The 14,467-nt window shown below is 41.4% G+C and overlaps 1 protein-coding gene across 1 annotated transcript; it reads right to left on the bottom strand.

Moving 5' to 3' along the window:
- Nucleotides 1-12,993: 12,993 nt before the first annotated feature.
- HTR1E (5-hydroxytryptamine receptor 1E) lies at nt 12,994-14,103 on the bottom strand. Its single transcript, XM_042824388.1, has one exon. The coding sequence runs from the start codon at nt 14,086-14,088 to the stop codon at nt 12,994-12,996; it is 1,095 nt and encodes a 364-aa protein (XP_042680322.1). The 5' UTR covers nt 14,089-14,103.
- Nucleotides 14,104-14,467: the final 364 nt, after the last annotated feature.

Here is a 14,467-nt window from a genome sequence, read left to right as displayed (position 1 = left end):
ACTGAGGAGGAACACCATCCTATCTCATGAGCTGAGGAGCACTGAGCTTCACGCTCTCACTAGCTCATGCTGTGAGGTTTTGGAAGAAACTCCTATTCCAAGGTGAGCAAAGAAACAGGGAACTTGAAAAAGGTGCCATGTAGTTTGCCTGTAAGAGAGATGGCATCACACTGCTCTGTGTGCTGTCTGTGAGGGAATAGACACAGACATCCCATCCAGTTCTAGACGTGTGGGTAATACATATGCTCTTTTGCCTCAGGCCGTCACTGCTGCCCAGTGCATATGGAGCAAGAAGGGAGACAGACTTCAGCAAAGAGGGCTGGTGCTACTGTACAGGTTGGTGCTTGACCTGCCGGATGCCAGGATTGCCATCCCATCTGCTAGCTAAGCAGGGAACAACTTGTGCTCTGCTGGACTGCTAGACAGAGCCTGCTGGGGATATTTGAGAATGCCACCTGAGGTTAAATGGTTGTTTCATTCACAGGTATGACATACTTCACTGAAAAGCAATTTCTTAATGCATATGTATGAGGCACATGAAAAGCAGTTGTCTGTGAAGTCTGTAGCTTGGAAATACTCTTAGGAGATTTATCTTGCTGCTAAAGGTCATTTATTTTTCTGGTAAATGCATACTTGTTGAAGTGGTGTGTTTCCTGGAATATTCTGTTCCCAAGATGATTGTTGCTGAAAAGTATTCTAATATTTAAATTTATGCTGCATGGGGTATTTCATACTTGTAAGTACATTTTGTAATAGGTTCTTGGCTAAAGAGGAGTGAAAAAAAGTGTGTCATTCTCCTAAATGAGGAAAGACTGAGTAACCTGGGTCTGTTCAGCCTTGACAAAAGAAGACTCAGAGGGGATTTGATTAATATTTATAAACATCTAAAGGGAGGCAGGAGGCAAATGGATGAGGCCAGGCTCCACTTGGTGCTACGTAGCAATTGGACAAGGAGTAATGGCCTAAAACTTGAACATAGGAAGTTCCATGCTAACATACAGAATAATTTCTTTATGGTGAGGGTGATGGAGCGCTGGAACAGGTTCCATAGAGAGGTTGTGGAGTCTCCTTCTATGGAGATATTCATCTGGATGCCTTCCTGTGCAACTTATTGTAGGTTCCCTCTGCTTTGGCAGAGGGGGCTGGACTCAGTGATCTCTTGAGGTCCCTTCTAGTCCCCTAAAATTCTATGATTCTGTGATTCTAAATTGTAGATTTGAACAGAGACTGGTTTCACGCTGTCTTCTTTTGCTGACATCAGGAGATGCCAATGGTCCACTTTTTCACTGGAGACAGGCTTTATTCCTCAGTGGTCTCAGGGTTCTTGTGAACTAATGTCTGCAGAAAAACAAATGTCTTAAGAAAGGTAATTGCCCATGGACTGAGGTATTCACCTTGATCTCTTTACTGTTAGCCGTGAGATAGTCATGTTTTGTTTCTGTTTTCAGCCAGAGTTTTTGCTTGTTTCCCATGTATTTTTGTGCAGCCAAAGTTTGTCCAACAAATGCTAATATTAAGCAAATCAGGGATTTGCTGTCAGCAAATTAATGCCTTTTTCCACAGCTGCACTAAGCAAAAGAGGTGCTGGGGATCTGTCAGCAATTGCAGTGAAGCAGCAGCCATCGGATTGGAAGACTTAAATTATATGACATTTTGAGGGAAATTTTTTTGACTACAGTATCTGAATAACTGTCCTCTATGTATGGGCAAGATACAACAAACAGCAGCAGAAGGAAGATTTGTCAAGAGATAAGTGTCCAGAGGCTGCTGCAAGTGCAATGCATTTTTTTTCTTGTTGCTCCAAACAGGACACAAAGCATCATGCTCGAACTGCAGTAAGAGAGATCCAGGTTAGATAGTGAATAAAACTTACTGTCATTGCGGGAAATGAAGTGTCATATAGGCTGTGAGGGAGCTGAGGTATGCCCATCACTGGGGAGCTTTGAAAGCAGATGGAACAAACATTTGTCTGAAGAGACATTGCTGTAGGTGACCCTGCCTTCAGGCTGGGAAGCAGATGAGACCCTTCCAGTCCCAAGATCCTCTTGCTGTCTGAGATGATTATTTGCTGTGGCCAAGCCTGTTGGCAGTCAACACTGCAGCAGTGTATTTGTCAGACTGTTTAGATCCCTGCAAGTGCACCCAAGAATCTGAACAGCTGCAAGCTTAATGCTTCGCGTTTAATTGGGGTTAATTTCCTAGAATGAAAATGAGATTGGGGAATTTATATATAGGAAACTTGTTTTGAAATGTGTGATTGTAACACTTGCTGCTTCTGATATTGCAAAGCGGGTCATTCAGCACTACGCTTTCTATGGAACAATTTTATTATTAGTATTATTTTAATACAGGTGTTATTCTTGATTCAGATAAGACCCAAGTGGTGTAAGGCAGAGCTGTGTGAATTACAGCAACTTCTTGTTGCCACCCTGTGCATGGGGAGACAGTAACGCTTCCCCATATACTACTGTGGTTCCTGGCTTCTGCTGGCTTTTTGGGCAGTGCCTCAGCTGATGCGGTAAATGTCCTTTGCAGGGTCCATATGGCCCAAAGCTGTGTCCAAAGTGGTCAGCTGGCAAGGCTAAGACCCTCCATGGTCTCCAGTCTACTTTCATCCACACAGGATCTGCTTCCTAGGATGTGTGAAATGTACAGTTTGAGGCAGGGCAATCTAGGCAGCTTCCTCATCTCCGCCTGATATTGTGGCTAGTAGTAGCAGGCCTTTGGTCACCGAAGTCTGTGCTTGACAGGGACTTGGCTGCAAATGACAGTGTGACATGGTGACCGCCATGAGTGCTGGGACAGTAGAAACGTGGTAGAAATGGTGGTAATCTAGGTTAGTGCCACTGTGGCCAAAATCAGTAGCTGTCATCATCATTACACCCTAGGTGTCAGTAGAGGTGCATGTTAGAGAAATAGCAGGGCTCCAGAGTTTGACAGCATTGTATTTGAGAATGATATTGAGCTGGGTGTGAACAGCGACAGGAACTGGTGTGAAATTACTCCTGTGATTGGATTCATCTGGTGGGGTGTAGGTACTCAATCAGGGGCCCCTAGATGTTTGGGAGCACTGCTTGCAGGAGAGATGGGAGGCCTGGATTGAGAGCAGGCTGGAGAGGCAGCAGGTGACACTGTGACAGTGTGCCTTGCAGGCCTCCAAGGTGAAGCTGGCCACCATGAACTTGCTGATGGAGTGCCCCTAACTTGAGATGGAGCAAATAGGGAATTGATGTGACTGACTTTCAGAAGGGAGCAATTACCTCAGTCAGCACTGGAACTGAAGGCTGTATTTTGGGGAGCTGCCACTACTGAGCTGATGGCTGCCCTGGGCAAAGAACCATGAGAATCCACATATTCAGATTAGTGGCCTAATGGTCTAATTTTCATGAAGTGCTTGTGCCCTTCTCTTGTGTAACTGTGCAAACCAGCCTGTCCTAGAGAGCAGCTGCACCAGGTGCAAGTCACACACGAATCACAGCTGTTGCCAAAGCAGGGCATTTCCATCAGGTTGGATATTAGGAAAAATTTCTTCTCTGAAAAAGTGGTCAAGTGTCGGAGTGGACTGCCTGGGGAGGAAGTTGTTACTGTCCTGGAGATGTTCAAGAACCATTTAGATGTGGGCATGGTTTAATGGGGAAATATTGGTGGTAAGTGGACAGATGGACTAAATGATTTTGCTTATTCTATGATTATATGTTTGTACTTCTTTTTTTCTGCCTATAGACCAAGGATGATTTTATACAGGACATCATTAACAAATATTTAATCAGAATAACTATACTGTCAATTAGAAAAAAATACCCTCAGAGACATCTATTTTAACATTGCCACATGCAGAATATAGACTTGTGAGCAGAGAAGCTGTACCACTATGACTGCAACAGTGAAACTTCTTTTTTTTTTTTTTTTTTTGGTACAGAATTTTATTATTAGCTCCAGGTTTTCAGGTCTTTTGTTTGGAATTGATTCACTCAAAAGACTGGCTTCATTTGTTCATTTGCATTCCTGTTCCTTTTTGTGCCCGTGAATTCACTGCAAAAGTTGGCTCTTTCCTTCATTTGAACATGTATTCTCACTTTTATTTCCTCAGATAGCCTCCTTGCTGTTTCCAGCATCCTGCAGGTTGCACATCACCATTGCGACGATGTGAGGTAGAAAATATTTTCATATGATTCAGAAAAAGACCAAAGCAACTGCATAGTGGGAAAATGAAGAGCACTATCTCTCCCTAGAAGATGGGTTGTTCACACAGAGCGTGTTTTCTAAAGGCTATTTTTAAAAGGTGAAACTAAAATCTCATTCTCGGATGGCAGTATTTCAGTTTACGCGTGTACATGTCATCGCCTACAGTCAAGGCAGGGGTCCAAGCTGCTGATGGAGCAGGTGAGAATCTAGAGCAGAATTTAGTTAGCATCTAGTGACACCTGAGGTACCCTACAGTGTCTCACTGTGGAAAGGCACAGATCTGTGAGGCCTCTGTCATGTCTGAGTGCAGGTATCTCTTCCCGGGCAAAATAGATTACAGCCCCTGCCTCCAAAAGGCTGAATTGGACAGCTATCTTTTGTCAGTGATGGGAGCTGCCAGACCCAGCACACACACAGAAACTTCCCAGTGCACATCAAAATTTTGGTGTCTTCATCTGCAGCCAGACCTCATCCTGTCTGTCTGCATTCCACGTTCCCCTTGATAATTCCTATTGTGCTTCCAGTCCTGGTCTCACCAGGCAGGGTATATAATGCAACTGTGAGCATTTGAGATTTCAGTTCATTTAGCATCTGCTGGCAAAGAGCAGTGAATCTCTACTCACCCTTGTTTTTAAGCAAGAAATTACATGAAATAATCTTCTTTTGGCCTAGAAAACAATGTGCTTTGGGCATCAAAAAGCTTTGGATCATTGAAAGTTCCATACCCTACAAGGCCAAGTGCTGAGTTTTTGGCAAGAAAATGAGCTTTATATGAAGCAAAATGTAGCAGTCATTTTGGAAAGAATTAGGGAAAGAAGTGAAAGACTGCTTTAGAGCCAGTGAAAGGTCTTATAACTATGGAAGAATTTGATATGACTAGTTAAGATGCTCACTTGTCAATCACTGCACATAAAGTGGTAGATTGGTAAAAACAGGATGTGAAATTGTGGGTTACCAGGAAAGATGAAAAGACCTACTTGAGGAACTACGTGCTTAACACACCTGATGAGCAGTGAAAACAAAGTATGTATGAAGTTGGTAAAAAGCTAGAAAATGACTGGAAGATATTCAGTATAAAGTAAAGTTAAGGCACAGAGACAATTCATCAGTGCAAGGCAATCGCACTCCCGTGCTGAGGAAGACAATACTTGTCAACTAGGAATTGAATCCAGACTCGAGCTATCAGTGCTCAGGGAGCTTTCCTTACAAGTGCCATGAGGGTGATGGTGCACAGTATGTCTGTTCAGGGACAGATCAACATCAGGGCCACGGCTGGGCAGCCCAACTCTGCCTCCTGTGCCCAGGGGTCTGTGGGACATGAAATCTTGTCTGCTTCCAGCTGCTGGCCTGGAGAGGAGGCAAGACTCTCTTATGAGAAAAGTATGCCTTTCAGCTCAGATGACAGCAGCCAGTAGTTTTCATGCTGATGATAGTAGTTCTGTCCTTAATGGGGCACATATATAAGTAGAAGCATAATGCATTTAACCTGTCACTTTTTTAGCTTGCCTAGCTTTTTTCCTGTCATTTCAATGCCAAAGCATTGATCTCAGTGTACCACATACGCAGAGTGCTCTTGCAGATATACAGAATTGATGAGAAATACAGTGAAAACACAAAGGGAGCAAATCAAGAGAGCTAATCACCCTTCATTTTGGTTATGTTCCAGCTAGGTTGGTGTTTCATATCCTGCTACTCATGCTTGCTATGGCTTTTATTTAGGTCCTTGAGAAATGCACTTTGTAATCCGTGTGCTTCTGATGAAGTCAAACTAAACCATTAAATCTAAGGGAAATTATTCACAATAAAGTAGTACGATAGAATGATGAGGGAATGTGTGGAAAGAGGAAACGGAGATGGAATCAAGAAAATCTCTCGTAACGTAACAGGCACAATGGCAATGTTGGTTTTTGTAACTCTGAAAGGCATATTATGAGTCAAATGTTATGTCAACCTTCAAAAGTGACTCTAAATTTTGCTTGTCATTCAAAGGCAGTTGAAGTCAGTACCAGATCTACCACTGATTTGTGCGCCTTTAAATCGAGTACCAATCATTTTATGGGTGTGTAATATATAAAAATTAAACGCAACCAGCTGATCCAACTTCTTAAAACTTCATGTGAAAACAATTTCCATTAGAAGATACCCTACAGGCTATTTCTTCAATACATAAATAGCTGTAATCTCTGAAGGGAATGGTTGGCCCATTGAACCTTCAGACTTTGTATGCTCCTTATCATGGCCATTGACTTGCGGTGACTGCTCACTTCATCAAGATCCACCAATAGCAATTGATTTTCCAAAGAGAAGGAGAAAGAGGAATGAACAGTGATGTGGAAGGAAGAGAGAGGGTGTGAGTTAGCTGGGAAAGCCATCAGGATGTGCTCAGTGCTCTCCATGCCCCCAGGAGCTATGTGGCATCACCAACTGGGCTTCTTCTGCTCGGCCACCTGCTGCTAGTCAGCTTTCTTCTAGTGGAGGCTCTTGCCTGTTACTTGGTTGGTTCTCTGGCTGGAGAAGGAGAAAGGCTTCTTACTGACCTCTATTAAAAACACAGGTATTCTTTTATCAAGCAAGGAGTGAAATTGCTGCAAAAAAACTTGAAAGAACTATGATATGTGACTTGTGCATTTATACAAGCATTGGACCAAGACAACCACACTTAATTCTGCAATCCTAGATTAACTTCTGTGACTTATTTGCATTTTTTTTTCTTTCTGCCTGCTTCAGAATGAACATCCAGTCATAATATGGAAAAGTTCTGATGAAAAGGCAAAGATAAGTGATATAATGTTTTCTTTTTATTCCGTGTTTGAAAAGTGATTCCTTTTATTTCTTAAATAGAGATTTAGCAATAAAAGAATGAGACATTGCACTGGCATATGTATAAATAGAAGTCCAGGTGTAGGAGATACAGTTGATTTTAGTGGTCTAATTCTCCAATTTAAAAGCTCTCAGGCTGGAGCAGTTAACGTGGCTGTGTATTTGATAAGCTTGTTGAGGCTTATCCCAGGTACTCTAGCAACTCATCAGCTTGTGCCTCCTACAGATAACAGAGATTATTTCTGGTGGTGTCACAGGAGTGGAAGTCATTCGTGTGAAACTTCCTATTCCCCTGAAGAGGTTGTTGTGGAAGGCTTTAGGTATGTTGTTTGTGAAAACAACTGGAAGCTCACTCTGCTTATTGCTGATAATTCAGACACACACCTGTGGTTTCAAGCTTGTATTTCTAGTATTCCTTTGAAATCAGTAGTCAGAAGTTGAGTCATTTCAGACTGTGTTCAAACCAGTGGTTTACAGAGGAGTATGAATTCAGTCCTCCCTCTTCTCAGAAGTTACGTTTCATTTCTTAATTGACAAAACATGCATCTTTTATTAATTTGACAAAACATGCATCTTTTATAAAGTGCACTTTCAAGGAGACAACGCTTTGTGCCTCACCTCATGGAAATGTGTCCATCTGCACTCATGTTATATGTGAAATGAGTATTGCAGTCACAGTACTTCAGAAGATTTGAGTACTCCAGTGATGTGGGACCTTGCACCAGACAGAAATGAGGGTGAGAATTTGTCATGCAGGAAATTAATCCAGGAAAACTTCAGAGAGCTGATCTATATGCTAATGTATTGTAAGAGTGCAGTGCAAGCAATTGGAAAAAGGTAAAATACACAGAGAGGAGGGGAGCATTTCCAACAGTGCTTATGGCATCTGGGGGCTATAGTGGCCATGGGAGTAGTTTCTATAGACAGAAGGCCCCTGGAAGAGGTGTAGAGAGCAAATAATTAAAAAGAGATCTTAAAAATCATGGTACATGTGAAGCCACCATAATGTATTATTTAGTATCCTTCATTTGAAAGAATCCTGATGCATGTTAGATATCTGATTGGTAGTTAAGCTGCAATGAAATGGGAGCAGAAGCTGTGCAGAGCAGTACCACGGAACAGTGTCTGCAGCCTGAATTCCTAAAACCAAGAGCATAGTGATGTTGTGTGTTAGCACAGCCCAAGGTGGCCTTGCTGCTTGCTGCAGGTTACTTGATGCCACTGTGGCTCAGAGAAAGGCTGTAGTGGGAAGGCAGGAAAGGCAGATAAGGAATGGGGGGAAAAGGAATGGCAAGGGAGTCATAGAATAGATGATGCATTAAAGTTGGAAAAGATCTCTGAGATCACTTAGTCCAACTGTCTGCTCATCTCCACCATGCCCACAAACCATGTCCTTTAGTGCCACATACATACAGCTCTTGAATGGTAAGATGAAGAGGAAATCAAAGTGATTAAAAAGGAAAAAATGGTAAAAAAAAAACCCTTTTATCTTTTAAGCAGAGGTTCGTAACATTTGCTAGTGTATGGTTGTTTTTTTTTCCCCGCACAGGTTACTCATGGTTTTTTCTTCTACTTACAGGAGCAACACTGAAAGTTTACATTTAAGGGCTGATTCAATGTTCATGGAAATAAGTGGAGTTCTTCCCCGACACACTGAGGAAGAATCTGTAATGCAAGGACTGTACACTTGGGCAAGGCCACACTAAACCATGCAGAATGTTGTAAGTTGTTCTCCAGGGCTGACAGGCATGGCAGGCTATAATTTCTGGTTTATTTTAATTCAAAAGTAGCAAACGTCTGGCTTAGACTGGATGAAAAGGAATAATTTCATCATACTGAAGGCAATATACATAAAATCATCTACATGTAATCATGAAAAAGTAAAACCCCCCTGGCAGTGGTAGAGGAATAAGGGAGAAATGCTGGCAATATTATGTACATGGTACAAAATTGAAAATGATAAGGAGTATTTTTATAGCTGATAAAGCTGGCATTTATCCAAACTCATATAATTTTATAAAATTTTATTCTTTTTGGCCTGAAAAGTAAACAGATAGCAGTTACAAAGGTAATATGTGTGTTGCATGTGACTCTTATCAAATACAACTTGTAATATATTGGCTACACCAATAAAAGATATCACAATATCTATGTCCACTTAAACAACAAAGCAATTTAAGATAATTTCTCATATAAATCATTTGGGTGTGTAAAAGATGAACATCAAACAGTCCATCACTGATATTTGCAATGGTTAATGAAAGGACACAAGGCACAAGAATAATCTCTCCACTTGTGCTGGAGGCCTGTTTTTCCTCCCAGTGCTGCAATCCTGTTATCCTGTTTACTTTTTGATGACTGGAGTTGAAAATGGAGAAGCATGAAGAGCCATTAGAAAAGATTCCTTTGTTCATTTAGCATCTTGTGACAAATAAAGCTGTGTTTTTTTGTTTCCTTCTTGTACATGCAGATGACAGACTGCTGGCAGTACCAAAAAAAAAAAAAAAAAAAAGAAGTAGCATCTATGAAAAACTGCACAGTTCACACACGTGGCAGTAAAATGCAAAAAGTGGCAGCCCTTTCAGTATACACTTGGTGAAACAGGGACTTTGTTTTAAATTGTTCTGGAGAGTTCAATTCCATCGTCCATCTGCATACAGGAAGATCAACAACATAAATCTCATGTGCTTCAAATAGCTGAGTGCATCACTGTGGTGGAGAACCCCCACTCTCAAAGAGGCTTATTGGGACTAGGGATATATGAACTTGCTCCAAAGAAGTGGCTGCTTAAATAGAGAAAATTAGCTCTGGAAATGTGGAGCACATGTAAGAGATGATAAAAAGCAGCTGATCTGAATATTCAAGCTCACGAGAATGCTGATAGCAGCACTGAAAGAGAGAAGATGGAAGCAGAGTGTAGGGCCTTGCTCCAGCAGGACAAAAATAAATTTGGGGATTAAAGAGTCAGAAACTTAATGGAGGGATGGGGAATCGGGGGTGTAAAATAAGAGGAAATAAGTATAAAGGAATGAAGAGAGGAGGGGTTATGCAAGCAAGTATATGTAGCCTGTGTTGAGAATGGGGATGGGCTTGGGAAGAGACCTTTAGAGGGAGATGATAGGAAGAAGGGTAGGAAAGGAGTAAGGGGATCTTTAGGGAAAATGAGACTTCGGGGAGAAAAGATATTTCAGAGTGTCTAAGGAAAGTGGATGTCAGGTGAAGGTCTTGGATGTTTCATTAGGAACTTGCTGAGAAGAGCTTGCATTGCAGGCCACGGTGTCGCTTAACCCAGGATGGGAATAAATGGGGATTTTCCATGGAAAAGAAGTCTAAGCTTGGAAAATGTCTAAACCTTTCATAAAATCCACAAATTCTTAACGTGGAAAAAAAAATGAGATTGTCAAGTAATGGTGCCAGACTAGCAAAGGTTTTTATTTCCATCAGACGGCAGGTAATTTCTGATCAAGTTAAATTGTTGTAAGTCAACTGTCCTTTAAGCTATTCCTGGCTTTGTGTGTGGAGAAAACATAAAAGACATCTTCATCAGTCTAATGACTGATGTTTTGTTAGAAAACATAGCTCTGTGTTTAACTGATGATTGAACTACAAAAGCAGCAGTCGGCTGACAGTGAATGCTGAGTATTTCAGAAGGAAGCACAAAAATTAGCCATCCATCTGTTTTTTTCCCCTGTTCATTGCCTCTAGATATTAAAATTAAACAGTCTTCAACCTGACACCGATTGGTAGCCTGAGTGATAATAGTGGAGATCAGATACATGAAGGTCTTAAGTAGAAATGAAGATCATGCAGCTTGTCTGTTTTACAGTTTTCGTGCCACTCTTGGAAGCGTTTCTCCCTACCAGTAGCAGCTATTTTGGAGATCACCCTCACCATTTTGGGCATTTGGTTATTTTTTCCCTAATAGAACATGTACTCTGTGAGGCTGCTTTGGGAGTTTTACAGGCAGGATCCCCACCTTCAGTGGACAGTTTCCATCTCCATCAAACTGTGAAAATGAAAAATCATAGTGGATCTCTGGGCTTCCCCACTGGAAGACATCCTCAGTGGTTGAGATGACTGTTTTTCCCTCTTTTTAGATATTAATGCTAACTATCAGGGAACCAAAGATAGATGGAGGTGACAGCAGTGACAATAGCTTCAGAAGGACAGCTGGAGATAAGCCTCCTAAATCCAGGTGTGGAAAACTTGTAGTCCTTGAAGCAGAGTCCTGCTGAATGTGGGTAAGCAGTAGGTCATGCTTTTGTCACCCTCAGATTTGATTTACACTCAGCTTGCAGAACTGCATCTTTCCAACCAAACCCTTGTTTCCCTCAGAAACAAGAATGTCATTTCTCAGCTCCGTCCAGAGTTTATTACTCACATTACTTATAATTCCTGGACTCTTGATAGGAAAAATGACTCTGTGTTGTAAATTTTCAAAACATTTTCCAGAGTTGGCTTCCAGTGCTGTTACAACGCTCTTGCTGCCTGTTATCTGTTTCGATGGATTTAGAGCTGCCATGCTGTAGTTCAGTTACTACATGTCACGGTTATATATGTGATATTTTCTATATGGTATGTTGGTTTAATTCAAAAAGAATTTGTCCAGAAAAAAATGGACAGGAAAGAAAATTGTGTAGCAAGATAAGTAATCAATATTTCATCAGTATTTAGGAGTTACTAATGGGCAGTGCCAGATTCTTAGCTTTGATTTTGCTTCTCCCCAGCCTCATTTCCAAACGAGCCAAGGCATTTTAGCTTCCATAAACACAGAAGAAAGGATATGAAGGACTCTATCTGGATGAGAGAAGTAACTCCTTGGAGAACAGCCAGAGCAAAAAATTCCTCTAGAGGGTTTGATCGCAGGTTAAGTGATAAGAATGCCGTTACATATTGAAAGACGAAGTGTGCTATTTTTAAAAAGTTATTTTCCTTATTTCTTTTCTGCTACTGCAGTTCAAACGAAGTAATTTGTCTTTTTTTTTTTTTTTTTTTTCCAGATGATATTTCTGAACACTGTACTTTACTGACCTGCTGAGAAAACATACAGCTGCTTGAGTCTGTGGGTTAAGGTCGATGATCCGTGGTGTTGTGCACTGCAGGGTCCAGGGGAAGTGGGGAAAAACTGGATAATGCCACCTCACAACTGACCAAGGCACATGGCCTGAGCCCTGAAGGAATGTGGTATTGAACAGCAGTATTAAAAAGGTGATCATTCAGGTGTGCAGCTCATCTTACAAGTGTGACTCTTGCTAGCTGTGTTCTCTCAGTTGCCAGAAAAACTGCACAGTTTCTGTCCAACTCTTTTAACATAAATCAGGAAACTAGGAAAAAAAAAAAAAAAAAAAGGTCACTTAAATGATTACTTTGGAGTACAAAATGAGATCTGTTTTTAGAAAGAATTAAATGAACTTTGCCTTCTGTTTTGGTAGTGCATTTCGGTGGGGATAAGAATAGAATGGGTTATTCTGCTGTAATGGTGCTTATTTTCCTTCTAAAAAACGGTTACAGTTTTCTCAAAATGCCACAGTGAAGTTTATGACCGTGAAGTTTATTAATTTTTGAACATGAATTTCTGGATTCAGCTTACAAGCCTTCATATTACTACAGTGCACGTCACTTAGACATTCGATTCTTAAATGAAAAAAGTATAAAATAAATGTGAATACTGTTGTTTCCTTCTTGAATCATTGATTACACAAAATGCCTTAAATGTGAATATCTAATATTTTCTTGTTGTTATTTGTCTGTTTGTTTGTTTCATTGCTAAAAAAATCCATTCCTTTGTAGAATAAATTTATTTCAAATTTTTACCGTGAATAACACCAGAGGTAAAAAAGAAACAGCAGAACAAATTACTGGCTGAAGAGAGTTAAGCAAAGAGGCAAACATCAAAATCCCCTTTGTCAAGGGAAATGACAACAGTCAAATTATTTTGCTCGTTCTTAAGGCCAGGAGTCATGTCATCATCATCATCTCCCAGTGCTTTTAAGTATGTTCTCGACACCTAATGAGCTTTCTGAAGGCCAGCTTGAAATCTTCATTAAAGCTTGTGTACAGCAAAGGATTGATGAGGGAGTTGACATATCCCAGCCAGGTCAAGAAGTCTGCTACTTCTGGTGAGACAATGCAAAGGTGGAGGCCCACAAGAAGCTCCTTGATGAAAAAGGGTAACCAGGACAAAATGAAAGCCCCTAAAATCAGTCCCAAGATGCGAGCAGCCTTTCGCTCCCGCGTGGTAGAGATCTGCTGCCGGTCACCAGCCAGGTCCAAGTCATTCTCAAAAGGGGGGATCCTCACGGATGCATTAATTTTATCAAACTCTGTGGTGGGGTCAGAGGTGGAAAAGTCCGAGACGCAGAATGTCTGTGTGAGCTTGCAGCTGGCGAAGGAGTTTTGGCTGTCGGTGCTCCTGTTGCTGAGATGTCGGCTCGAGCCCCGCTTCTGGTAGAGACTCTTTGCAGCGTGGTAGATTCTGTAGTACAGGATCAGGATCAAAGTCAAGGGTATGTAGAACGCCCCAAATGTGGAATAAATAGTGTAGATGACGTGGTCGTGCTGAATGCGACACTCACTGGGGATGCTGACACTGTGGTGGTTTCTCCAAAACAAAGGGGGCATTGATATGAAAATGGAGATGGTCCACACGGTGACTATCATCAACCCAGCCCTTTTTGCTGTTCTTTTCCTGGCATATTCGATGGCGTCAGTGATAGCCCAGTACCTGTCCAGAGCAATAACACACAGGTGAAGAATTGAACACGTGCAACAGGTCATGTCGACGCTCAACCAGATCTCACAGATGAAGTATCCCAAAGTCCACTTATCTATCATTATGTAAGTAATACTCAAGGGCATGACGAGGACAGCAACAAGAAGGTCTGTCACAGCTAGCGAGCATATTAAATAATTTGCGGGCTGGTGGAGCTTCTTGGTTGTGGAGATGGCTGCGATTACAGCAGAGTTCAGCAGCATAGTCAGGGTTGTGATTGTGGCCAAGGTCAGGGTGACAAGCATCTTCTCAGTTACAGTTTTTGGCTTTGCAGCCACACTGGCTTCAGTGGTACAATTTGTGAAATTCATTTTCCTCTCCAGGATGCACAGTGAAAGAAGTGGCTGCTTTGGGTAGCAGGTAGTTCTAACTCAGAAGTAGTCCATTTGAAAGGGGGACAGAGATACTTCAGATAAAAAAGTTTTTATATTTCCATATTCAACAGCACAGCAGAAAGCTTCCAGGTTTCCTCCTGCTCATCATTTTCCTAGAAGATAAAAACACATCTGTTAGTGAACCTAGAAAAAAAAAAAAGGTTTTGGCAAAAATCCTACACTTCTAGTATTAGCACATCTTATTAAATACTGATTTCTTTTTCCTCTTTCTTCTCTCCTTTCTCCTTCTTTTTCTATGCATTCATTTATTTCCCATTTCTAAAGGACATTTTTGTCTGTATTTTCCTGCAGCTTT

This window comes from Centrocercus urophasianus, unplaced genomic scaffold (assembly GCF_019232065.1).
Source record: "Centrocercus urophasianus isolate 14NV4802_14NV808 unplaced genomic scaffold, USGS_Curo_1.0 seq_10, whole genome shotgun sequence".
In the NCBI taxonomy this organism is placed as follows: Eukaryota; Metazoa; Chordata; class Aves; order Galliformes; family Phasianidae; genus Centrocercus; species Centrocercus urophasianus.
Note: the sequence above shows the minus strand (reverse complement) of the source record. Positions and strands in the feature narration are given on the sequence as shown.